This window comes from Salmo trutta, chromosome 23, assembly GCF_901001165.1.
Source record: "Salmo trutta chromosome 23, fSalTru1.1, whole genome shotgun sequence".
NCBI lineage: Eukaryota > Metazoa > Chordata > Actinopteri > Salmoniformes > Salmonidae > Salmo > Salmo trutta.
This window is the reverse complement of record NC_042979.1, coordinates 40,516,270-40,543,240: the sequence shown is the minus strand read 5'-3', so window position 1 is coordinate 40,543,240 and position 26,971 is coordinate 40,516,270. Positions and strand designations below refer to the sequence as shown.

Below are 26,971 nucleotides of genomic sequence, written 5' to 3'. Positions count from 1 at the left end.
CTATATGTCTATAGCTACCTCAATTTCCTTTTACCCCTGCACATTGACTCGGTACTGGAAAACCCCGTATATAGCCATGTTATTTTTTACTCGTTCACTGTGTATTTATTCCTTGTTTCACTATTTCTATTTTTTTATTTTTTTATCTTTTACTCTGCATTGTTGGAAAAGGACCCATCAGTAAGCATTTCACTGTTAGTCTAAACCTGTTGTTTACCAAGCATGTGACAAAATAGCATTTGATTGATTGATGCCTTGAATCTGTTTTGGAGAGATAGGCATCACAAGGAGAGGTGAAGGTCAGCCTGTAAAAGGAAAGTAAGTTGCATTACATCGTGTCAAATAATGTGCTCACACCTCCAACTGGTTTGAGTAAAAAGAGGGTGCTTGCAAAGTCCAACTTGGCCCCTCTGACCAAAACCTTTTAGAGGTCTGTCAGCATTTGCTTTATAAAATACTATCATCATCAAGTATATTTGTTCATACAGTTATCTTCTAATTTTATTTTGTAATCAAGCTTTTGTTTGTTATTGAATGTTATGTCATAATTGTAATCTTAATATTTTTTTATTGAACCTTTATTTTATCAGGGTGTCATACTGAGACCAATGTGTCTTTCAAAGAAGAGCCCCGAATTACATAAATTACAGTAAATACATCAAAATATAAATACAAGCAGAAAGAATAAACTGAAAAGAAAGAAAAATGATGATAATAAGAAATAAACACCATGCAACTTTAACAACCCCCCCAAAATACAGGCAGCTTCTGTAGAAAGGTCATATACTGTGAGATGCATGCATTGATTCATTATCAGTGTCAGAGTGCAGTAGACAGACAGCAGAGGTGCCAGTAAATACAAGCCTGAGGCAGTGAACAGGGTTGACTGTTGACCAAATAAAGTGTCAATGTGTCCCACAACTGTACAGTACTACACCTACAGTACATGTTCTGTACTACCCCATTTTAGACACAGATCAATAGATTTATAGATTTTTTTCAATATTGTGATGTTTTGTGGATTGTATGAATGATCTATTCACTCACTGGCATATTTAAAATAACAACAATGACAGTTACTACTTTGATTAGGCTACTTGAGAGCAATGACAAGCCTATAACCTTCTGTGTAATATCTTGGAAACCCAGAGAAAAGATCTCTTGACTAGTAGGTTATTTATCACATGCCCTGTTAAGCCTTGTTGTCACAGGAGTTGGTGGCACCTTAATTGGGGAGGGCAGGCTTGTGGTAATGGCTGGTGCGGAATTAGTCTAATTGTATCAAACACATGGGTTCCATGTGTTTGATGTCATTCCATACGCTCCTTTACAGCCCTTATTATGAGCCGTCCTCCCTCAGCAGCCTCCACTGCTTGTTGTAGTCTGTCAGTGCTGTGAAGTTGACCATCTGGCAGGAGCTCTTGTGGTAGCCTAGTGACAGGTGTGATGGGGGGCTTATATACTTTTTACATAGGCCTACATGCCTTCACAATTTACAACACTACACTGAGCTTACCAACTCTGTTAACTAAATATTTAAAATCTTTCATATGAGGCAAGAGGTTATAGCTTAAATGGTCATCATCAAAACATTCATTTTGTGTGTGTTATTTAGCCTACACTAAAAGTGCCACATTGGACTACTAATTAAACATTTAATAAAATGGGTATCTAATTAAATGCAGAGTAAATCCATAAAAATGAAATATTAGGCCATATATATATATGAGAAACCTCTGTATTTTATACGACACGCATAAATATATATATAAGTATATGTTGCATAAAATACAGAGGTTTCTCATACTGACCACGTGTGGTTGTTTTAGTGGTTATTTTGGCGCAACATTGGATACGTTGTGGGAGGCAACCGTCCGCCTAGGGAGTACACGATGCGCAGCATGAAAACGCATTCCATCTATTTTGAATTTTGTCTCGAATGCTAAAGTTGAAAGGACATATTGCGTTGCATGTTACCATTGGTTGGTTGAAGTCACGTTAGTTTTACATATTCATGAGCGGCCATATTCGTCAAGCCTGCTTTCTTTCGGTTGAGACAAAGTAAGATACTTGCATGAGCTTTGCGGCTTTCTTATATTTCTAACCCCATTCCACCGCCTGCCTGCTTTATATTGCCTTATGTGAGCTACTTTTGGTTTACTTCCTTCTGTTGTAAATTGATATATTTTGTAGCCTTTTTTTTTTTGTTGCTTAGGTTAGCGGATAGGCGACCTGTATTTCATGTCCTACAGCTTTGCCGTGGTCATAATTTTCCCACCGTTTAAAATATATATATTTTGTCGTTTTTAAACCGTATTTAATTGAATGTATATTTCTCTATTTGATTCAGCATTTTTGCTTCACAATGGCAACCGCAACTTCAACTCCGGCCGGCCAAAGAATAAGCACCCGCTCTGCCGCCGGTAGCACTCCATTGAGCCCCACGAGGATATCCAGGTTGCAGGAGAAAGAAGACCTCTGCAATTTGAACGACCGTCTAGCCATTTATATCGACAAAGTCCGGAGTCTAGAGTCCGAAAACAGCGTCCTTCACCTGCAGATTTCTGAGAAGGAAGACGTAAGAACCCGGGAGCTTACTGGTTTAAAATCACTGTATGAAACCGAGCTCGCTGACGCTAGAAGATCTCTCGATGACACCGCCAAAGAACGCGCGAGGTTGCAGATTGAATTGGGAAAGATCAAATCCGACCATGAGCAGTTATTGCAGAAGTAAGTAACATTTTTATTTACGAGAACATATGTTGAAATTCGGCCTATGTGATATATTCGCCGATTTGTCGCCGAAGTGTTGTACATTTTGAACACTTAAAACACAGTGAATTGCAACATTGGAGCCAAGTGGTTGCAACATCAGACAGATAACCTCGGTAAAGTTGTTGCAAATGTATCCAATTTTCTTTACTGTTCACGAATGGTCTACCCAAGAGAATGTGAACAAGCAGCCTACATTGAAAACACACCCTTGATTTGTTCCTTTTTATAACTGGTTTTAGTAGAACACTAATGTATACAAACAGTACAACTTTTATTAGTTTTTCTATTGAGTCCGTTTAAGTGCAAGCATGGGTGTTACTCTGACTTTTCCAAGTGCCACACCTTTATGATAGGAATTAAGGTAGGCGCCCCTCCCCCATCCTAACGGTTGAATGGATTTCATAACGTCATTGTCTCAATCTTGAAATCTGAGCCGTTCCAAGCGACCACTGCCCAGTCAAAATACAACTCGAGTGTATACAAACTCATTGTTTGTCATTTGTTTTCTATCAAAAAGTAACATGATACAATATAAACTCTTATACAACATCATTTATATAGTAGCCTACTAAAGTGGACTCCAAAATCATGACTTTTCAAATCAAATTTTGTCACATGCGCCGACTACAACAGGTGTAGACCTTACAATGAAATGCTTAATTTACAAGCCCTTATCTCACTTGACATATGAGCCCTTGGTGCTGTAAATGTTTTTGGGCTTGGTCACTTCACTCTCTACTTTTCTCTCTACTAACTTCCTGCCTATAAAGATGTAAGCTGTAAAAAATGCAGGGAATTTTGTGGTAACTCCCGAGGTGTAGATGGCCCAGAGCTATTCGAGTCTGGGAGAGGATTCAGAAGTAGTCATTCCCACAACAATTATTCATAGTCATCGAAGGAAGACGGGAATGAAATGAGCCAATGATTATGATGAATGTTGTAGGAATTTACTACAGTACCACATGAACTGTTCACTATCCTTATCCACACTCTGGCTGCATGTATATGCTGTAAGTCAATGGTACGAGAGGTGGGTAGAAGTCACTTGACAAGTCTGAATGACCGTTTATGCTTGCTTGCCATGAACTTGTTTTGGTGTTAAGGGTGAACAAAGTAGCGGGTACATGTGACTTTAAAATCAGTACGACAAATTTCTACCAGCTGGTTACAGTTAGAAGATTAGAGGTTGAGACTCATTTGGATAGTATCCAAACACTTACAATCATTGAGTTTGTCTAAGAATAGAAACAACCACTACATTCATATCAATTGAAAGTATAGGGAAAATGCTGCTTTCTCCCATGTCAGAGTTCACAGTAGACCCCTTTCTGTGTTTGCAAACATTGTCGCATGAGGGTGACAGATCGAGGAGTTCTTAGAACACCAGCAAAAATAGCCTCTTTTTATTGATTGATTTATTTTATTTCAACATTATTTAACCAGGTAGGCTAGTTGAGAACAAGTTCTCATTTGCAACTGCGACCTGGCCAAGATAAAGCGTAGCAATTTGACACATGCAACAACAGAGTTACACATGGAATAAACAAAACATACAGTAAAACAAAACAAAGTCTATATACAGTGAGTGCAAATGAGGTAAGTTAAGGCAATAAATAGGCCATGGTGGCGAAGTCATTACAATATAGCAATTCAACACTGGAATGGTAGATGTGCAAGTAGAGATACTGGGGTGCAAAGGAGCAAGATAAATAAATAAATAAATACAGTATGGGGATGAGGTAGGTAGATGGGCTATGTACAGGTGCAGTGATCTGTGAGCTGCTCTGACAGCTGGTGCTTAAAGCTAGTGAGGGAGATATGAGTCTCCAGCTTCAGAGATTTTTGCAGTTCGTTCCAGTCATTGGCAGCAGAGAACTGGAAGGAAAGACGACCAAAGGAGGAATTGGCTTTGGGGGTGACCAGTGAGATATACCTGCTGGAGCGCATGCTACGAGTGGGTGCTGCTATTGTGACCAGTGAGCTGAGATAAGGCGGAGCTTTACCTAGCAGAGACTTGTAGATAACCTGTAGCCAGTGGGTTTGGCGACGTGTATGAAGCGAGGGCCAACCAACTAGAGCGTACAGGTCGCAATGGTGGGTAGTGTATGGGGCTTTGGTGACAAAACGGATGGCACTGTGATAGACTGCATCCAGTTTGTTGAGTAGAGTGTTGGAGGCTATTTTATAGATGACATCACCGAAGTCGAGGATCGTTAGGATGGTCAGTTTTACGAGGGTGTGTTTGGCAGCATGAGTGAAGGATGCTTTGTTGCGATATAGGAAGCCGATTCTACATTTAATTTTGGATTGGAGATGCTTAATGTGAGTCTGGAAGGAGAGTTTACAGTCTAACCAGACACCCAGGTATTTGTAGTTGTCCACGTATTCTAAGTCAGAGCCGTCCAGAGTAGTGATACTGGACGGGTGAGCAGGTGCAGGCAGTGATCGATTGAATAGCATACATTTAGTTTTACTTGCATTTAAGAGCAGTTGGAGGCCACGGAAGGAGAGTTGTATGGCATTGCAGCTCGTCTGGAGGTTAGTTAACACAGTGTCCAAAGAGGGGCCAGAAGTATACAGAATGGTGTCGTCTGCGTAGAGGTGGATCAGAGAATCACCAGCAGCAAGAGCAAGATCATTGATGTATACAGAGAAGAGAGTCGGCCCAAGAATTGAACCCTGTGGCACACCCATAGAGACTGCCAGAGGTCTGGACAACAGGCCCTCCGATTTGACACACTGAACTCTATCAGAGAAGTAGTTGGTAAACCAGGCGAGGCAATCATTTGAGAAACCAAGGCTGTCGAGTCTGCCAATAAGAATGTGGTGATTGACAGAGTCCAAAACCTTGGCCAGGTCGATGAATACGGCTGCACAGTAATGTCTCTTATTGATGGCGGTTATGTCGTTTAGGACCTTGAGCGTGGCTGAGGTGCACCCATGACCAGCTCTGAAACCAGATTGCATATCGGAGAAGGTACGGTGGGATTCAAAATTGTCGGTAATCTGTTTGTTAACTTGGCTTTCGAAGACCTTAGAGAGACAGGGTAGGATAGATATAGGTCTGTAGCAGTTTGGGTCTAGAGTGTCACCCCCTTTGAAGAGGGGGATGACCACGGCAGCTTTCCAATCTTTGGGAATCCCAGACGATACGAAAGAGAGGTTGAACAGGCTAGTAATAGGGGTTGCAACAATTTCAGCAGATAATTTTAGAAAGAGAGGGTCCAGATTGTCTAGCCCGGCTGATTTGTATGGGTCCAGATTTTGCAGCTCTTTCAGAACATCAGCTATCTGGATTTGGGTGAAGGAGAAATGGTGGGGGCTTTGGCGGGTTGCTGTGGAGGGTGCTGGGCAGTTGACCGGGGTAGGGGTAGCCAGGTGGAAAGCGTGGCCAGCCGTAGAGAAATGCTTATTGAAATTCTCAATTATAGTGGATTTATTGGTGGTAACAGTGTTTCCTAGCCTCAGAGCAGTGGGCAGCTGGGAGGAGGTGCTCTTATTCTCCATGGACTTTACAGTGTCCCAGAACTTTTTTGAGTTTCTTTTTACATGTTTACATGTTGCTTATGAGTGCATTTCACACTACTTTTGGATTTTAATGCTGTACTACTTAATGTTTGTCATCGCAAATTATTATACTTAAAAAAAACTTCAACCAGTAAAATGGCTCTGTCTGACTTTTGCTACAGACAATATAAATGAGCGTTAGCATTCTAGCTAACAACTGCTGGATCCAAAATAGTTATTTTGCAAAGATCACAACCAAATATAATCTTAGCGACTGAAGCAAGAATCAAAACATCGTAAGCGTATGAGAATCCCAAAATTCTTTTTAGAAGTAATAAAAATGTAAGTCCAGGCTATGTTGAATGGGCACAGATGGCGGTGGTTGTCTTACTGCCACTGAGAGTTCGCGCGCATATCTGCGTGACGTCAGTGTGTCGTCGAACTGGAAAGGGGTCTATAGTCCGCAAACCAATTCCTGACAAGTCTTGCCTCTTATTTCTTCTACTATACAAATTTGATGCTTTATCCAATTATTTGCTCATTTGCATACTCTCTTGCCAGATAAAAAAGGCTTGGATTTTCTGGGCAGCACTAGGCTGGGGTCAGTTTGGAAGACTGACCAGATGGGCTATTTGAATATTCAGAAGTAATTAAGCTCTGTGTACTACTCCTGATCATGTGATTATACAGTCACGTGGCAGGTTTTGTTAGCCTATAAGAGGTAATTTGAACAACAATAAAGGGAATAAGTTCACACAAATACTACTATTCCATATAGATATCTATTGGGGAGTGTTAACACATGCTACTTCCTGAACAGCAGGCTACTGTTGACAAAATGCATTTACAGTACACATGGTAATGTAGTTATCTCTAAGGATGCATATGGCATGTGTTCCATTTGAAAAATATGAACAATATTCAAGGGTCTCTAGTTTCATTTTATGGACCAGGTTGCAGTTTAGAACTTAATACTAATATTGTACCTGCACCACACATGCATTTAAACTCAGCAAAAAAACAAACGTCCCTTATTTAGGACCCTGTCTTTCAAAGATAATTCGTAAAAATCCAAATTACTTGACAGATCTTCATTGTAAAGGGTTTAAACACTGTTTCCCATGCTTGTTCAATGAACCATAAACAATTAATGAAAATGCACCTGTGAAACGGTCATTAAGACACTAACAGCTTATAGACGGTAGGCAATTAAGGTCACAGTTATGAAGATTTAGGACATTTAAGAGGCCTTTCTACTGACTCTGAAAAACACCAAAAGAAAGATGCCCAGGGTCCCTGCTCATCTGTGTGAATGTGCCTTAGGCATGCTGCAAGGAGGCATGAGGACTGCAGATGTGGCCAAGGCAATAAAATGCAATGTCCGTTCTGTGAGACTCCTAAGACGACACTACTGGGAGACAGGACGGACAGCTGATTGTCCTCGCAGTGGCAGACCATGTAACACCTGCACAGGATCGGTACATCCGAACATCACACCTGCGGGACAGGTACAGGATGGCAACAACAACTGCCCAAGTTACACCAGGAACGCACAATCCCTCCATCAGTGCTCAGACTGTCCGCAATAGGCTGAGAGAGGCTGGACTGAGAGCTTGTAGGCCTGTTGTAAGGCAGGTCCTCACCAGACATCACCGGCAACAACATCGCCTATGGGCACAAACCCTCCGTCGCTGGACCAGACAAGACTGGCAAAAAGTGCTCTTCACTGACGAGTCGTGGTTTTGTCTTACCAGGGGTGATGGTCGGATTCGTGTTTATCGTCAAAAGAATGAGCGTAACACCGAGGCCTGTACTCAGGAGCAGGGTCGATTTTTGGAGGTGGAGGGTCTGTCATGGTCTGGGGCGGTGTGTCACAGCATCATTGAACTGAGCTTGTCATTGCAGTCAATCTCAACACTGTGCGTTACAGGGAAGACATCCTCCTCCCTCATGTGGTACACTTCGTGCAGGCTCATTCTGATATGATCCTCCAGCATGACAATGCCACCAGCCATACTGCTCGTTCTGTGCGTGATTTCCTGCAAGACAGGAATGTCAGTGTTTTGCCATGGCCAGTGAAGAGCCCGGATCTCAATCCCATTGAGCACGTCTGGGACCTGTTCAATCGGAGGGTGAGGGCTAGGGCCATCCATTCCCCCCAGAAATGTCTGGGATCTGCAGGTGCGTTGGTGGAAGAGTGGGGTAACATCTCACAGCAAGAATGAGCAAATCTGGTGCAGTCCATGAGGAGATGCACTGCAGTACTTAATGCAGCTGGTGGCCACACCAGATACTGACTGTTACTTTTTTGATTTTGAACCTCCCTTTGTTCGGGACCCATTATTCCATTTGTTAGTCACATGTCTGTGGAACTTGTTCAGTTTGTCTCAGTTGTTGAATCTTGTTATGTTCATACAAATATTTACACATGTTAAGTTTGAAAATGAATGCAATTGACAGTGAGAGGATATTTTTTTTGCTGAGTTTATTTTTGATGGTAGGACAAGTGTTGAGCAGACCTGCTAATTCAAGGTAGAACCAGCCTTCGATGTACCTGCACCTGGAATTTTTTGCATAGCATTCCACCACGTGACCTGGAGTAATGGCATAAAAACAGTTTCTCTTATGGATCTGGTCAACCACCCCTATTCATATAAAGGGTCAAACTGTGTATAAAGCCATCAATTAAGGGATGAGTCTGCTGATGGAGGGGTGCAAAAAATGGCTCAGAATCCAAAATGGTGGAAGGTTGAGTTAAGACACCTTAATGTCTCCCAGCCCTCCTGCCTGCTTCTGTTTGGAATAGGTTTATTGTTCCATGTCATTTTAATCAGAGGTTGGCTAACAGTGTGTCACTGTAATTGGTTAAGCTTTAGCACATTGCAAAAAACAAACACTTATCAACATGCCACATGTTTTTGAAAACCTGCATGTTGGGGATGGAAGAGACCCAGCTTTGGTTTGAAAGGGATGATCGTTTAGGACTAAATAGACTAAGACTAAAGAGGTGAAGACGGTCAGTTAGCATAAAAGGGCAAAAATAAGCTTTTGATTTCTTTAGTGCTTGAACACCTGTGCTCCATAAAAATGATGGTGGCCATATGTTGTCATTTTGTAGTCTAGACTAACGTTAGAACGTTACTCGTTCCACTATGAAGATTTTAATGAGTGATCACTGAAGATGACGTAGCAGGCAGTTGCACTGAAGTGTGTGCAAACACATGGTTTACTGGTTCCTCAGAACATCTGCCTAGTGGCTTTGCACAGCTATGCATATTTGCCCTCAAGACTTTGGGACGTAGCAATTTAAGAAATGCATTTCTACTTGTGATTCGCAAAGGGAACATTCCGGAACTTCTCCTTTCACACACAACTTGGAAATGTACCACATTTTCTACAGAATCATTTTGTTTCTCCCTCTTGGCAAAGTATGGCAACACACATGTGAAATCTTTAATTGAACTAGGAAGTGTTGTTGGAAGCCATTTTGATTGACTGAAGCATAAAGCACAGACTCTACACCTGTTGGAAGATTACATTGAACAACAGATGCCCATTATTTGCCAGTAATCCTGATGCAGCATGTGACTCCAGTCTCCAACGGTCTCTTGCCAGCCCAGTACCCTCTAGACCTCATGAAGCATAGTTTAGGGTTTGATGTATTTTTAAAACGAATTCCCCCCCAAAAACTGAGCGTGGACTCGACCTACCACTCTCATTATAGTGTAATGTTGACAAACTTCTAACAAATACCCCACATCTTGGGAAAATCAAGCTAGACTAGTTGAAAGTTACATTTGCTCAAAATATAGTGTTTTGCTAAACTATTAAAAAGATTGCAGTATGCAGCAAGTACTGCGTCTAAAATATATATATTTTTTACTGCATTAATTTTGCACTAACTGCAGTTCAACTGCAGTTATTCTGTAATTACTGCATCCAAAATACCACAGTCGACTGCAGTTACTGTGCTTTTACTGCAGTTTCAATACGGCAATATTTTTTGTGTACTCATGTCGTAGTATGGCATGTTAATGGAGACATTTTTGTTCTGCCCAGTCAATGCAAGCATGAAAGTCCTCTGACACGAGTCATATTTGACCAGTTCTGAAACAGGGTCTGTCTGAAGTTTTGCTACTCTAATGAATTCTTCTCTCCAGTACTCTGGGTACTTTCAGTGGATGGCATGGGTGGGTTGGAGGTTGTGTGCTGTGGTGGCAGGACGTCTTGGCTATATAATGGCTTTTCAACCCTCGGCAAAGAGTGACATGGCAGCTGCAAGAAGTTCAGTCCCCCTCATTGAACCAGTTGTTCAGTCCATTTCCTACAGAAAGTGGCCTTTTGTCCAGCTCTGCCAACCAAGCAAGCAAGCAGCTGCTTTGCTTACATTTAAAACAGTAGTGCTTGGCCACCTCTCGTGTACTTTTCAACGTGTTGCATTTGTTGGGTTATGTCAGTGGAATACTCTATACTGAACAAAAATATCAACACATGTAAATTGTTGGTTTCATGAGCTGAAATAAAAGTTCCCCCAAAAAATTCATATGCACAAAAAAAGCTTATTTCTCTCAAACTGTGTGTACAAATTAGTTTAAATCCCTGTTAGTGAGCATTTATACTTTTGCCAAGATAATCCATCCACCTGACAGGTGTGGCATATTAACACTGATTAAATAGCATGATCATTACACAGGTGCACCTTGTGCTGAGGACAATAAAGCCCTGTTTCCACTGGCACTTAAAATTAGGGCCAAATTCGAGCTGGGTCAAGGGAAACCTAGGCCAGTGCAGCCCAGTTTCACGACTGGTGCCAACTCGATTTAGAATTCGGTCTAGTGACGCCATTACTATGCAACCACCAAGCTGATCACTGCTGGATGCTGACACGACGTTTATATAGCTCGTCTGGGCTTGTTGCTGTTAGCTACCACATGGACAAGCCGTACTGCAGTAGTCAGACATGACAGAAATTACCACCATAGCTGGATCCTTCCTTAATTTTTGCACCACACAAACTTATGAGAAGTCAGCCCTCAAATGCTAGTTATGTTAGCTAGCAAATCAGTTTAAACATGCTAGCTAACGTGAGCTAGCAGGAATTTTAATGGCCAGGTCATATTGAAAGCTAGCTATATATCAAACCTGTCATCTGGTTTACTTGGTTAGCTCACTAGCTAATGCCATGGCAAACAAGGTAGAAATTAAGCTGTTATGCTAATGATGACGTCAGAGCGTACAACCTGTTTCATAACCGCATACCGCGTGTAACCATACCTGCCCAGGACCTCCACATCTGGCTTCTTCACCTGCGGGATCGTCTGAGACCAACCACCCGGACAGCTGACAAAACTGGGTTTGCACAACCAAAGGTTTCTGACAGTTTGTGCAGAAATTCGTCTCGGGGAAGCTCGTCGTCTTCAGCGTTGTAACCTTTGATGGCCACTGGCACGCTGGAGAATCGTGCTTGTCATGGATGAATCGCGGTTTCAACTGTACGGGGCAGATGGCATTGTGTGGTTGAACGGCTTGCTGATGTCAACGTTGTGAACAGAGTGCCCCATGGTGGCAGTGGGGTTATGGTATGGACAGGCAGAAACTGTGGACCACAAACACAATTGCATTTTATCGATGGCAATTTGAATGCACAGGGATACCGTGACAAGATCCTGAGGCCCATTGTCGTGCTATTCATTCGCCGTCATCCTCCATATTTCAGCATAGTGCTCGGCCCCATGTTGCAAGGATCTGTACACAATTTTTGGAAACTGAAAATTACCCAGTTCTTCCATGGCCTGCATATTCGCCAGACATGCCACCCCTTGAGCATGTTTGGGATGCTCTGTATCAATGTGTACGACAGCGTGTTCCAGGTCCCGCCAATATACAGCAAATTCGCACAACCATTGAGTAGGAGTAGGACAGCATTCCACAGGCAACAATCAACAACCTGATCAACTCTATGCAAAGATGTGGCGCTGCATGAGGCAAATGGTCGCACCAGATACTGACTGGTTTTTTGATCCACGCACCAACTTTTAAGGTATCTGTGACCAACAGACTGTGACCCCCCCCCCGACTGTTTTTCTCTCAGGCCTGTGTCGGATAAGACATTTCCCCCCTGTATTCCAGTGTTTTCTACCTACGCATACCTCATGCCCCCAAGTCGAGAGGGAGAATATAATTGACACTAGTCTACCCCCATAAACGGGTCACCCAACAGCCAATCTTTTGCTTGATACTTTTTGAAAAACCCTTAAGTCAACAATGCGAAGTCAGTGAGGTCGAAGAATATTTTAGATTTTATGAAAGCACTCCCTATTTGTAGTTGTGCTACAGTTGCGCAACTAGTTTAATTTGAAGGGAAAAAAGGTATGTTTACCACCTACACATGCATTTCTAACTTAAGCATTAAGGTTCCACCGTTCCCAGAACATACCATGCAGACAGGCATGACTGGATGAACAAGATGAAACAGACACTTCATTTCACCAGAAATGTCCATGTGCAACACGGATGTCATGGTTTGCCAGTCAGGCAAGAGGCCACACTGGTTGAATCCAGACACGAAACACCTGCGCTTGGCTGGAATGCTTCCCTCCCACTGACGGATATACACCTTGCCTCCCTTTTTTAAAATCTTAATTTCAAACACACCTGGCATCCGCAAAGCTTTACACCTACGTCATGTGATGTTTGTAAAATCCTCAGTGTCTACTGGTGAAATAACTCCACACCCGTTTTCCCTTGAACTCTCTACTGTTCCAGAAGCACCATTACATTGACCTTCAGACACGTATTTACTCCTATGATCCTAGTCAGTACTAGGGTTAAATATTTTCTTGTTATTTTACAAATCCTCCGTCCTGAGAGTAAATCACTTTTCTCCCGGGTTTTATAAAAAAAATTCAATTTGGCCTTTATTTAACTAGGCAAGTCAGTTAAGAACAAATTCTTATTTACAACCCCGGACGATGCTGGGCCAACTGTGCGCCGCCCTATGGGACTCCCAATCACGGCCAGTTGTGATACCCTGGTTGGAATCCAGGTTGTATCTGTAGTGACGGCTCTAGCACTGCGATGCAGTGCCTTAGACTGCTGGGCCACTCGGGTAACCCGGTATTTCCCGCCAGAAACCGGAACTGTCTTTCAAAAGTATTAAAGTACACAACAAAGTATGTGGACAAACCTTCAAATGTGTGGATTTGGCTATTTCAGCCACACTCGTTGCTGTCAGGTGTAATAAAATCAAGCACACAGCCATGCAGTCTCCGTAGACAGTGGCAGTAGAATGGCCCGTACTGAAGTGCTCAGTGACTTTTAACGTGTCACCGTCATAGGATGTCACCTTTCCAACAAGTCAGTCAAACCCTGAGCGTTGATGATTCATCATGCAGAGGCTGTGGAGAAGCCAGTTTTAGACATCACATATCATTTAACAGTTCCATTTCACGCCATGCTGTTCATATAAATAATTTATTATAATTTACCGGTTTCTCAGTTATTTATCCCAGGAAAAGGGAGTGGTTTTGGCCGTTTTATCTCGGTAACCGGGTTCCCGCCGTTCAACCCGTCAGTACACAGCGTGAACTCTGCAGTATTGTATATGGAGGGCACGCCCCAGAGAAGGACTGCTATGTTCGTCTCATCTGGAGCCTTCATACAGAGCGGTCTAGATATGAGCCTCAACAAATAGCCAGTAGAATAACCTCATCCTGTTTCCCTTTCTGCTGCTCAGAGCAGTGTGCACAGGAACTCCAGATTAATATCAAACTCCGCATTCAATCTCAAACCAAATATGGCCGTCCGCTGCGCTTGAATAATGGCATGAGAAATGGCAGATTTCCTTTCAGTGAAATCACAGGATAGTTTATGCAATACATTATGAGATGCTGTTTACGTTTGACAGTTTGTTTATATGTAGCCTGGGTAAACACGACTAAAATCTACGCTCATTATTACCATTGTCGGCTTTAACCAGGCTAGTTTAAAATGGTTAGTTCACCTAAATGTCCAATTTACTGTGACTTTATGGTTTACCAGTAAGAAATCCTTAGATCCAATGGACTTTTGCAACCCTACTGTTTATGCTATTTCAATTGAAGACAACAGGCCTCGTGTCTGATCTGATGACATCACGACTCTCGCCATCCTAACTAACCAACTCTACAAGGCAATGCTATGGTATGCAACGTTGCCTGACGTTGCTGATATGTTTCACGTGTGTTTACTCAAAGGCACCTTATGACGATTATTTATACAAAACAATGGACTTCAGTCATTGAAATCCCCTCTTGGCGTTTTAATACACACACACTACCACCATGGCTGGGCCGTACTCAATGCTGCTGTGCCTCCACTTATTCCTGCAGCTTTGCCAAGAAGGAGTCTGATGCGGCTGGCGCCCAGGCCCGGCTCAGGGACATGGAGACCCAGCTGAACTCAAAGGAAGCGTTGTTGGCCACCACACTGTCAGAGAAGAGGGCCCTGGAAGCCAGCCTGGCTGACCTGCAAGGAACCGTCCAGGAGGTAAATGATCAAATGATGATAACGATACTTTTAATTTGTAACAGGCTTTCTTCAAAGTGATGGCAGTATGGATCAGGCAAAGATAAGTTACTGTTTACGTTGTCTTTAACTTTTTCCTATCGTCAAGATTGTGATTTGTCATGGCAGCAGTTGGTCAGCCTATTGAGGACTAGCTGCACTGAAATTGCCATGCTTAAATTCAATCATCTTTATACAATTTGTTTTCAATTGCTGCTTGAGTGAAACTTACTGTTGACAAACCCAACTATCGTATGTATGCATGCCTGCAGCACTTGTAAGAAATTCCCCTTGGAAGATGAGTTGAAACAGATCTCACAGCTGCTGAGCACATTTTGATAGACATTTGGATGGAGACCTTATCTGAGGAGATGTTGCATCATTAACCAGAAGGGGGCAATCCAACTCTCCTCCATCTTAATTACATTGTTAGAGGCTATAGGAGGATGGGCTCAGTGTAATGGCTGGAATGGCATTGTGGAACGGAGTCTAACACATCGAACATATAAAAAACAAGTTTTAATCATTTCATTCCAGCCATGAGCCCATTCTCCTATAGCTCCTGCACACACACGTACCCAGTCTTGTTCTTTCCTAAGCCTTATTCAGTATATCGGATTTCAACTTTGCAGAATTAGAGATCCTCTTTGCCATTTACTATCATTTTGAACATCGCACGTTACTGACAGTCTTTTATATTGACAATTTGACTCCATCGTCTTTTCATAGTCCACAACTTCAAAACCTCCAGTAGATTAGAACTCATTCACGTATTAAACCTCTTGTTCTTCTCCTACAGTTGGATGCTGGCCTGATCTCCGCCAAGAAGCAGCTGGGAGAGGAGACTCTGCTTCGCATCGACCTGGAGAACCGTTACCAGAGCCTGTCTGAGGAGCTGGAGTTCCGCAAGAACATGTTCGAGGAGGTCAGAGAACTGTCCAACACCTCCATTAGTTATAGCTATATACATGTTCACATTCGTATGCCTGTTTTTATGTTCACCATTTAGTTTTAGCACAGCTGTCTTTTAGTGGGAATGTTTGGTGCAGCAAATGCAAATCTCACAGTATACACCACAGCAGGTTGATGACGTGGACAGTTTTCAGTATAAAGACTGCTTAACAAGGGTAACTAAGGGGAAAGGTGACAATGTATATGCTGTTTTTCTGATCAGTTTGAGGTTATTTTAAATGGACAAAAGATTTGCTTTAATTAAAAAATAATTCTAAGTGACACCAAACTTTTGAACGGTAGTGTTGTAAATGACTATTATAGCTGGAAACTGCAGATTTTTTATGGAATATCGTACAGAGGCTCATTATCAGCAACCATCACTCCTGTGTTCCAATTGTACGTTGTGTTAGCTAATCCAAGTTTATCATTTTAAAAGGCTAATTGATCATTAGGAAACACTTTTGCAATTATGTTAACCCAGCTAAAAACTACTGTTCTGATTATAGAAGCAATAAAACTGGCCTTCTTTAGACTAGTTGAGTATCTGGAGCATCAGCAATTGTGGGTTTGATTACAGGCTCAAAATGGCCAGAAACAAAGAACTTTCTTCTGAAACTTTTCAGTCAATTTTTATTCTGAGAAATGAAGGCTATTCCATGAGAGAAATTGCCAAGAAACTGAAGATCTGGTACAACGCTGTGTACTCTTCCCTTCACTGAACAGCGCAAACTGGCTCTAACCAGAATAGAAAGTGGGAGGTCTAGTTTGAGAAATAGACGCCTCGCAAGTCCTCAACTGGCAGCTTCATTAAATAGTACCCGTAAAACACCAGTTTCAACGTCAACAGTGAAGAGGCGACTCCGGGGTGCTGGCCTTCTAGGCAGAATTGCAAAGAAAAAGCCATATCTGACTAGCCAATCAAAATACAAGATTAAGATGGGCAAAAGAACTGACGCTGGATAGAGCACGATTGGAAAGAAGTGTTATGGACAGATGAATCTAAGTTTTAGGTGTTCGGATCACAAAGAACAACATTCGTGAGATGCAGAAAAAATGAAAATATGCTGGAGGAGTGCTTGACGCCATCTGTCAATCATGGTGGAGGCAATGTGATGGTATTGGGGGTGCTTTGGTGGTGGTAAAGTGGGAGATTTGTACAGGATAAAAGGGATCTTGAAGAAGGAAGGCGATCATTCCATTTTGCAACGCTATGCCATAACCTGTGGACGGCGCTTAATTGGAGCCAATTTCCTCCTACAACAGGACAATGACCCAAAGCACAGCTCCAAAGTTTGCAAGAACTATTTAGGGAAGAAGCAGTCAGCTGGTATTCTGTCTATAATGGAGTGGCCAGCACAGTCACCGGATCTCAACTCTATTGAGCTGTTGTGGGAGCAGCTTGACCGTATGGTACGTAAGAAGTGTCCATCAAGCAAATCCAATTTGTGGGAGGTGCTTCAGGAAGCATAGGGTGAAATCTCTTCAGATTACCTCAACAAATTGACAACTGGAATGCCAAAGGTCTGTAAGGCTGTAATTGCTGCAAATGGAGGTTTATTTGACGAAAGCGAAGTTTGAAGGAGAATTATTTCAATTAAAAATCATTATTTATAACCTTGTCAACATCTTGACTATATTTCCTATTCATTTTGCAACTAATTTCATCTGTTTTCATGGAAAACAAGTGACCCCTAAACTTTTGAACGGTAGTGTATCTTATGTGAACCAGGTATAGAAATATAGTATACAGGGCTTAACAACGCTTGTCCAAGACAAGTGAAAATATACACTGCTCAAAAAAATAAAGGGAACACTAAAATAACACATCCTAGATATGAATGAATGAAATAATCTTATTAAATACTTTTTTCTTTACATAGTTGAATGTGCTGACAACAAAATCGCACAAAAATAATCAATGGAAATCCAATTTATCAACCCATGGAGGTCTGGATTTGGAGTCGCACTCAAAATTTAAAGTGGAAAACCACACTACAGGCTGATCCAACTTTGATGTAATGTCCTTAAAACAAGTCAAAATGAGGCTCAGTTGTGTGTGTGTGGTCTCCACGTGCCTGTATGACCTCCCTATAACGCCTGGGCATGCTCCTGATGAGGTGGCGGATGGTCTCCTGAGGGATCTCCTCCCAGACCTGGACGAAAGCATCCGCCAACTCCTGGACAGTCTGTGGTGCAACGTGGCGTTGGTGGATGGAGCGAGACATGACGTGCTCAATTGGATTCAGGTCTGGGGAACGGGTGGGCCAGTCCATAGCATCAATGCCTTCCTCTTGCAGGAACTGCTGACACACTCCAGCCACATGAGGTCTAGCATTGTCTTGCATTAGGAGGAACCCAGGGCCAACCGCACCAGCATATGGTCTCACAAGGGGTCTGAGGATCTCATCTCGGTACCTAATGGCAGTCAGGCTACCTCTGGCGAGCACATGGAGGGCTGTGCGGCCCCCCCAAAGAAATGCCACCCCACACCATGACTGACCCACCGCCAAACCGGTCATGCTGGAGGATGTTGCAGGCAGCAGAACGTTCTCCACGGCGTCTCCAGACTGTCACGTCTGTCACATGTGCTCAGTGTGAACCTGCTTTCGTCTGTGAAGAGCACAGGGCACCAGTGTCGAATTTGCCAATCCTGGTGTTCTCTGGCAAATGCCAAACGTCCTGCACAGTGTTGGGCTGTAAGCACAACCCCCACCTGTGGACATCGGGCCCTCATACCACCCTCACGGAGTCTGTTTCTGATTGTTTGAGCAGACACATGCACAATTGTGGCCTGCTGGAGGTCATTTTGCAGGGCTCTGGCAGTGCTCCTCCTTGCACAAAGGCGGAGGTAGCGGTCCTGCTGCTGGGTTGTTGGCCTCCTACGGCCTCCTCCACGTCTCCTGATGTACTGGCCTGTCTCCTGGTAGCGCCTCCATGCTCTGGACACTACGCTGACAGACACAGCAAACCTTCTTGCCACAGCTCGCATTGATGTGCCATCCTGGATGAGCTGCACTACCTGAGCCACTTGTGTGGGTTGTAGACTCCGTCTCATGCTACCACTAGAGTGAAAGCGCCGCCAGCATTCAAAAGTGACCAAAACATCAGCCAGGAAGCATAGGAACTGAGAAGTGGTCTGTGGTTACCACCCGCAGAACCACTCCTTTATTTGGGGTGTCTTGCTAATTGCCTATAATTTCCACCTGTTCTCTATTCCATTTGCACAACAGCATGTGAAATTTATTGTCAATCAGTGTTGCTTCCTAAGTGGACAGTTTGATTTCACAGAAGTGTGATTGACTTGGAGTTACATTGTGTTGTTTAAGTGTTCCCTTTATTTTTTTGAGCAGTGTATATATAGACGGACAAGAAGAATATATATTTGAGTTGTCCGAATGTGGTTTGTTTTACTTGTCCAATGTCAAACAATCACTCTGATCAGACTTGACTCTGTGTCCTCTGGACGCAACAATTGAGTATGCGAGGTTGAGTACGGCACAATGTTATGGTAAAACAAGCCACCCCTCACATGTGGTCAGTCTCAACATGCCTGTGGCGTTATATTGCTAAGCACACCCTTCAGAGTGCCATATGGTCATACACCTTTCCCTGAAAGTGCGTGCACTACCTTGAACCAGAGCCATGTATTTAGAGTTGGGCTAACTTTTAGAATATGGTTCTAATTATAGACATTGTTACATATCTTTTTGTATTTTTATGTTCCCCATGTAATGTTAATGGGGAGCTAACATGGCTGCCATAGAATGTTGTAGTGTCATTTAACTGCATCATAATGCAGAAACCTCAATGTCCCTACTCTCTAAATACATGGCTCTGCCGTGAACCATCTTTTGTTTTTGTCTTTGTCCAACACTGACTGAACTTTTGAAGCACCAAGTTGTAGGGTTTACTTAAGCAATAAGTATACCACAAATATACCACAAACCCCAAAGGTTTGATTTATAAACTGGTTACCAACGTAATTAGAGCATTGAAAATGCATGTATTGTCATACGTGGTATATGGTCTGATATACCACTGCTTTCAGCATTGAGATTGAACCACCCAGTTTATACTATGACAGTATTAACAGGGCAACAGTCCTTTCTTGGGACAAAGTTGGTCTTCAAAGAAGGCTTGACTTGAGTTATTTACAATAACTTGAAGACTAAAATTTGAATAATGGTAATAATTATTACTCTGAAGGTATGAATTGATTGGTGTTTTTCCCCAGAATATCAAAATGAACACAATCTCTTTGTAGAAACAACATTTTAACACTAATCAAAAACCTTTACAAACATAATGATCGTGAAAAGTTAAGTGAAGACCTGGAGATCATGTACATGGCTGTGTTTGTTGGCTCATTACTTGGGCTGCTCTTTATTTAACTAGGCAAGTCAGTTAAGAACAAACTCTTACTTACAATGACGGCCTAACCCGAACGACGCCCTATGGGACTCCCGATCACGGCCGGTTGTGATACAGCCCGGGATCGAACCCGGGTCTGTAGTGACGCCTCTAGCACTGTGATGCAGTGCCTAAGAGCGCTGCGCCACTCAGGTTCCCTTTGGGTTGTTTCTTATTGCTTCCTCTGAGATGCAGAGGCTGAGATCTAAAAAGTGTTGTCTTCTCCTTTTCATGAAGGTGAGTTTGTTAGGTAACGTTCAGGCTACACTAGCTCTTTTTTTAAAGTCATATGTCTTTGTCTGAGACTGTTTTTAGTGTATGGGCTCTTCTGTCCCAATTCCCATACTGAATAGGTACTACTTCCTTTAAAAAGGGTCTTCTGAGGAATGGAGGAACCCACAGCAGGGCAGACGCGTTGCTACAATGACCCCTAAACCCCCCCCCCCCCCCCGTCTGTGTTGTAGGAGATCAAGGAGACACGGAGGAGACACGAGACGCGTCTGGTGGAGGTGGACTCTGGCCGGGCTGTGGAGTATGAGTTCAAACTGGCCCAGGCCCTGACTGAGATGAGGGGGCAGCACGACGAGCAGGTCAAACTGTACAAGGACGAGATGGAGAACACTTACGTGGCCAAGGTGAGACAGAAAACACACACACACCTACCTGTTAACTTGTCGCCAAGGTGCAAGGCAGAAACACAACATCCTTGATGCAGACTGGAGGTCCCATTATTGTTTGGTCATATACCAAGGCTTTTAGGAGATTCTGTTCCTGACTTGCTGTGGAATTGACCATAAAGTAAACCTCATTCCAGTGGGTCTCGCCATGCTGGGGTGACCTATTGGGAACATTGCATGTAAATCTGTGTCAAACTTACTAGTTGTTGGATACCAATAAAGTCATGTCATCAAGCGCAGCGTTACACAGCAAATCTAAAAAGACCCATTTCTGGTGTTGCACTTCCTCTCTGGCTGGTCAGGAAGCCCTCTCTGTGACGTTCACTTCCTCTTTGTGAGGCGTTGCACTATCCATCCTTCCGTATGTGTGAAATGAACATTGTTTGTACCCACATAACCCATTTTAACTCTGCTCTGTCCTCCTGTGTACCCGGGGGCAGCTTGAGAACGTGCGCCTGTCGTCGGAGATGAACAGCTCGTCGGCCAGCATGGCCCGTGAGGAGCTCCGGGAGTCGTGCCTGCGTGTGGAGAGCCTAGCCGCCCAGCTGGCCAGCATGCAGAAAGAGGTGAGACCTCATCAATCAATTGTATTGGAAAGGTGTTTTTACATGATTTGAGGTGACGGTTGTACCATTATTACTATCTACTGACAATGGTTATGATGCTATCCAATTACTTTTTAAAGAGGTTGATGGTTTGGACTACACATTTAGACTAGAGTCTGATACTTAAACTAGCCAGAATGCAAAAAGGGGTGAGATGATATGGAGGATACAGGAGTAATGTTTCACAGGAATAAAACAGGAATAACAATGTTCAGGTGAAATGAGGTACTACCTGAACACATAATGTGTCTAACTTATGTGTGTCCCACTGAACACAACCCTAACCTGTAAAATATCTCTCCTCTAGACCCGTGGATGGCAGGACCGGATCCACGAGCTGGAGTCAGCCCTGGCCCAGGAGAGGGACACCAGCCGCAGGATGCTGGGGGAGAAGGAGCGGGAGATCGCGGAGATCCGGTCCAAGATGCAGCTACAGCTGGATGAGTACGAGCAGCTGCTGGATGTCAAATTGGCCTTGGACATGGAGATCAATGCCTACAGGAAGCTACTGGAGGGAGAGGAGGAGAGGTGAGGGTGAAGAGACGCATACAGAGATCAATGCCTACAGGAAACTACTGGAGAGAGGAGAGTGACTCATACATGCACTTATGCTGACTCATGCAACAGTCACACTTGTATACACACACAAAGTTCTGCATGAAAGCGGACGTAAAAATGGACTTTAGGGTGAGCACAAATACAGAGAGGGGTGGGGGGGAGACCAACACATAATTCAGATACAATCAATGTCATCTTCTCTTTGGAGTGGAGTGCTTCAACGTTTGGCTCCTCTCCTGTTCTGGGTCAGGTCCCAGGCTGATTTGTTGAGTTTAAAAGTTGTGTAGGTAGTGTTCCAACTGGCCAGACATGTACACATCTATGTAGATTCTTCATGCAGGAGAAATGTTAACTTCCTAGCTTGTCGTCAAGCTGTTACCGAGAATATAATGGTGTTAATTTGATGAATCTCTCATACCCAATCTCTCTCTCCCTTCACTAGACTGAAGCTGTCCCCCAGCCCGTCGTCCCGTGTCACCGTCTCCCGTGCCCAGTCCAGCTCTCGCAGCGTGCGTACCGCCCGGGGAAAGAGAAAACGTGTGGATGTGGAAGAGCAGGAGGCCAGCAGCTCCGTCTCCATCGCCCACTCTGCCTCGACCACCGGCCCAGTGTGCATTGATGAGCTCGACACTGACGGGAAGTTCATCCGCCTGCACAACACCGCCAATGAGGTGAGGGTGGCAGATGAGTGGGATGCACACACTCGCACTGTGCTATCGAATGTTCTCGCATACATTTGAATGTTTGCATTTGTTCTCAAACATTAGTGTGCGCTCAGACAAATGTTGCTTTTGTTTGACAGCAGAACTTCACCGGTAATGTAACCTTTAACTAGGCGAGTCAGTTAAGAACAAATTGTTATTTAATAATGAAGGCTGTGTTCCAGATCATCTAAACCATTTGTGCGTCCGATTGCAATATCCTATCGATGCTGTCACTGACATTTGAAACGCTTATCCAGGTGTGAGATGGTGCATGACTTTGCAGATTGTCTGGAACACATCCATAGTGTTGCGCATGTGTGGTGCAGACATGACAAGGTGCTCAACTGCATCTAAGCCTAACAACTCCCACTCGCTGCGGGGACCCCATTTCTTTCTCCAGCATTTCTGGTGACCCCTCCCTCCCCAAATCTAATGTCACAACCTTAAAATTAAGAGAACCAGTATACATTTTCAATTTTATTTATAATCTTTTTCAATAACATTTCATTTTGTCTCATACAATCTGTATTATTGTTGTTCCACTGCAATTCCCCAACCCTGACTGCAAATACTACAGCTTAAACCACAGCCTGTGGTATTATCACTTTAACGCTGAGTGTATAGTTTATCAACCTCATGGCTCCCTTCAAAAAGAGATTCATGTCAGTGGTACCGTAAATAAAGGGTACATATAGTTATTATAGTGAACTCCTGTTTACTTGTGTCCTCTTCCCCAGAACCAAGCCATGGTGGGCTATGAGCTGACCAGGACCATCGGAGAAGTCTCTGCCACCTACAAGTTTACCCCCAAATATGTCCTGAAGGCAGGCCAGAAAGTCACGGTAAGACTGCATTTTCTGCTAGTTAATACACAGGAAAGCAGATATTATGTTGCTTCACTGTGGTATAACACTGTAGAGCAGAGTTAGATTTTTCTATGTTGAGGAGGAACAACAAGCAGATATTTGATAGTGGCTGTATGGGCAGATTTCTTGGACATGGACTAAAGTGCACTTTCTATGGAGAATATCCATTTTAGAATTGTAGCCTGTTTAGTTACTTTACATCACATTCCCATAACCTTGTAACGTGTGTTTTCTCTCTGTCCCAGGTGTGGGCGTCCAATGCGGGTGTGGCCTCCAACCCTCCCACAGACTTGGTGTGGAAGAGCCAGGCGTCCTGGGGCACAGGGGAGGATGTCCAGGTGCTGCTGCTCAACCCTCAGGGAGAGGTACAGAACCTTTAATCCACCTTATGTAGCATTTATACACGTCTTATAAAGGACTTATGGAGGCCTGAGTTATTGTTAAGTTGTCTCTTTAAAGTGGGCCCCATATGATATTTCTGTCTTTGGCCCCGTCTATAAACAACCCCTAGTCTGCTGTAAAAAAAATGTTTACCAGCAGGTGGTGCCCTGTTCCACCTTTTACTGCTGCTGTCAGAGCAGTATTCTAATCAGCTTTCCTTAGTCCCCTGGATCAGATGTTATGGGGCGTAACGCACCTACGTTCCATAGGGCGGTGTTCCATAGGGCGCACTGTAGAATTGTTTTACTTTTTTTTTACGGAATCGAATAAAGTATTTCTTGCTGGACATGTTCCTGTTGTTCGTTTCAGTCAATTTTCTTCCGTTGGGTGCCTAATGAACACAACCTTGGTTTCTTCCTGTTTCCAGGAGGTGGCCAGGAGGAGCACCTCGTACAAGACGGCCATGGAAGAAGATGAGGATGAGGATGACGAGGGAGTGGAGGTCATTGAGGAAGATCTCTTCCACCAGCAGGTAAATGGACTTTATTGATAACATAGCTATTTTCAGCAATTAAATATTTATTTGGATTAGAACTGTGAGTAATTATGGACTGAAAGAAAATAACAGAGAAAAAGCCCACGCAAAACTGTTGTAAAAATTGCCATGTTTGATAGTAGTTTTAGACTGACCGAGAATATACTGTGGTATTGGCATCCAAGTTTTTTCAACAAAATATTTTTTGTTTATTGTGTAGATCGACTGAAATGTGATTGTTTTGTGGCTTTCCAGGGAGACCCGCGTGCCGCCAAGAGGGGTTGCTCCATAATGTGATCTTACCAGTACACCCCCACCCCTTCACACCCCCCTCTCTCAACCAGTCTCAGCTGCCAACCGAACTACCACAGAACTATTTTGTATCTTTTTAGTGTATTATAAGAACCGTGTGAATTTCTATTCTGCTCTTTTTAGTTTGAAATTCCTAATTTCTCAAGATTGTAGAACTTTTTTTTTTCTCTCTACATTATTTTTTATGTGTAATTTTAAAATGAACCATCACTACTTGCATTTTTTTCTGAACCAAATAATGTTTTCTAGTCCCTGTAGTTTCTTTTGTAGAGTATTACTTTGGACAGCTCTGTGCAGGAGAGGCAGCTTGCAGAATGAATCTGTACCTCGAGGTGCTGTGACTTTGTTTTGTTTTTACATCTGATTTTCGATAAATATAACATTTTAACGGCCTCTTTTTTTTATAGAAGGTAATTTTATTCGTGTTTTTTTTCTCTCGCTCAGATACTAGTTAGACAGCCAGGTTGTTGCATAGTTCGGAATGTAGTTAATGTTTGTGAAACTCGAAAGAATAAAGCTTTCCAATTTGAAAGAAGCACGCAGCTTTTCTAAATGGTCCTCCATTCATCTACTTATGGATGACTACTTTTGGTATTGCAGGTATTGGCAGTTTGTCTGAACGTTACACACTACATCACAAGGTGTCAGTGTTCCATTAGCTAGGTTTCCATCCAATAGGTGACAGATTTTCACGCAAATATTCTAAAGTCAGCATAGAGAAAATGTGGCAATTTTCCCACCAGACCTGTTTCCATCAAACTGACTTGCTGCGGATAAAAGGTTGTGCGTGACGATGTAGTGTTTGTATCGAACAAAAAAACAACATGCGTTTCCATAGCATTCAACTCTTAAGATGGTTTTATATCCTTGGTAGTAGGCTACATCGCGTGACTCCCAAGTTTACTGCGACGTGATGGTTTTTATACAAATATTTGCGCATAAAAGCATTTCAACCGCAATTATCACAAAATTTCACTGACAAAATATCTCACCTTGCCTAGCATATTTTATTGTCGACATTTGGGCGTTTTACTGACACATTTGCTGTTTCCTTAAGGCCTGTCATAACTTTTTATGCATCTGGTCATTCATCTGCATGGAATGGTTGGATGGAAACTTGAGAAGAATGTCCTGTCTCCGCTATGCTCTTCATATATTTGACTTGATATTCTACAGCCAAGACTGTTTTACAAGACAATGCTGTATACTACCAGTTGACTCTGTGGGGAAAATTGTTTTCATTTTATTTAATTGTATCACATCAGCTTTGATGCAGAAATGGTTAACTCGAACCTGCTGTCTTGGTCAGACTTTCTTCCTGGAGCCCTTTTTTAATAATAAACCACTAATTGCTGGATCCATGTCTGGTACAGGTTTAATGTCCATATAATAGCTTGGCATTAGCTTAATGTATCATAAGGGTTAGTATTATCTGTATTAAACTCAGCCAGCAGCCAAGTAATAGTTAAAGATGGCTGTTTTGGCATTATTCCTCAAACCAATGGGTCTGTAATCATGATTGTACTCTAACAAATATCAATTGAAGATTTATAAATTTTGAATTTAGCATGACTGTATACTCATGTTAACTTATGAATCTGAATGCAAAAATGCTTTGTTTTATGCTGTACTAGACATACCTTTTCAGAAACTGAAATTTCCTTGCCAATATTTCTTAAGTCATTGGGCGTTGGTCATATGCATACATTTAAAATTTTAGCGGACCGATTTTTTTGCTCCCTCAGATTTGTTGTCATATGCATGCATTGTTTGACTTTCTGTAACCTTCACATTTAATGAAAAAATAAATTGATTTTGTTGTATTTCCATTAGACAGGAATATTGAAAAACGTTTTAAAATCTTTGCCCATATTCAAAGCGTATCGCATAGGATTACTGATCTAGGATCAGTTTTACATGTTTAGTCAGTCATCTTGATCCTACATCGGCACTCCTTTGAGATGCTTTGTTAATAAAGGGGCCCTGATCTGTTTGATGGTTATTCTGAAGCAATTGGGTCATGCCTAGAAGGATTCTGCTTTTGTCAAATTTAAAGTCAGATTTGACTTTTTGTAGCAGGTTAGAACTTACGCAGCAAGTTAGGATTTAATGTAGCGGGTTAGGAGAATTAGGAAAAGGGTTA

At 42.7% G+C, this 26,971-nt stretch overlaps 1 protein-coding gene across 2 annotated transcripts; it reads left to right on the top strand.

Moving 5' to 3' along the window:
* The first annotated feature begins 1,980 nt into the window (after positions 1–1,980).
* Positions 1,981–26,660, top strand: lmnb1 (lamin B1). 2 transcript variants are annotated; one of them, XM_029710302.1, is made up of 12 exons: positions 1,981–2,061; positions 2,351–2,730; positions 14,652–14,808; positions 15,626–15,751; positions 20,655–20,825; positions 21,308–21,433; positions 21,780–22,000; positions 22,473–22,701; positions 23,472–23,576; positions 23,846–23,965; positions 24,409–24,513; positions 24,772–26,660. In XM_029710302.1, the coding sequence occupies exons 2-12, from the start codon at positions 2,366–2,368 to the stop codon at positions 24,811–24,813; spliced, it is 1,767 nt and encodes a 588-aa protein (XP_029566162.1). In that variant the 5' UTR covers positions 1,981–2,061; positions 2,351–2,365; the 3' UTR covers positions 24,814–26,660. The 2 variants fall into 2 exon arrangements, with proteins under 2 accessions (XP_029566162.1, XP_029566161.1); XM_029710301.1 differs by having other exon boundaries at positions 2,050–2,141.
* Positions 26,661–26,971: the final 311 nt, after the last annotated feature.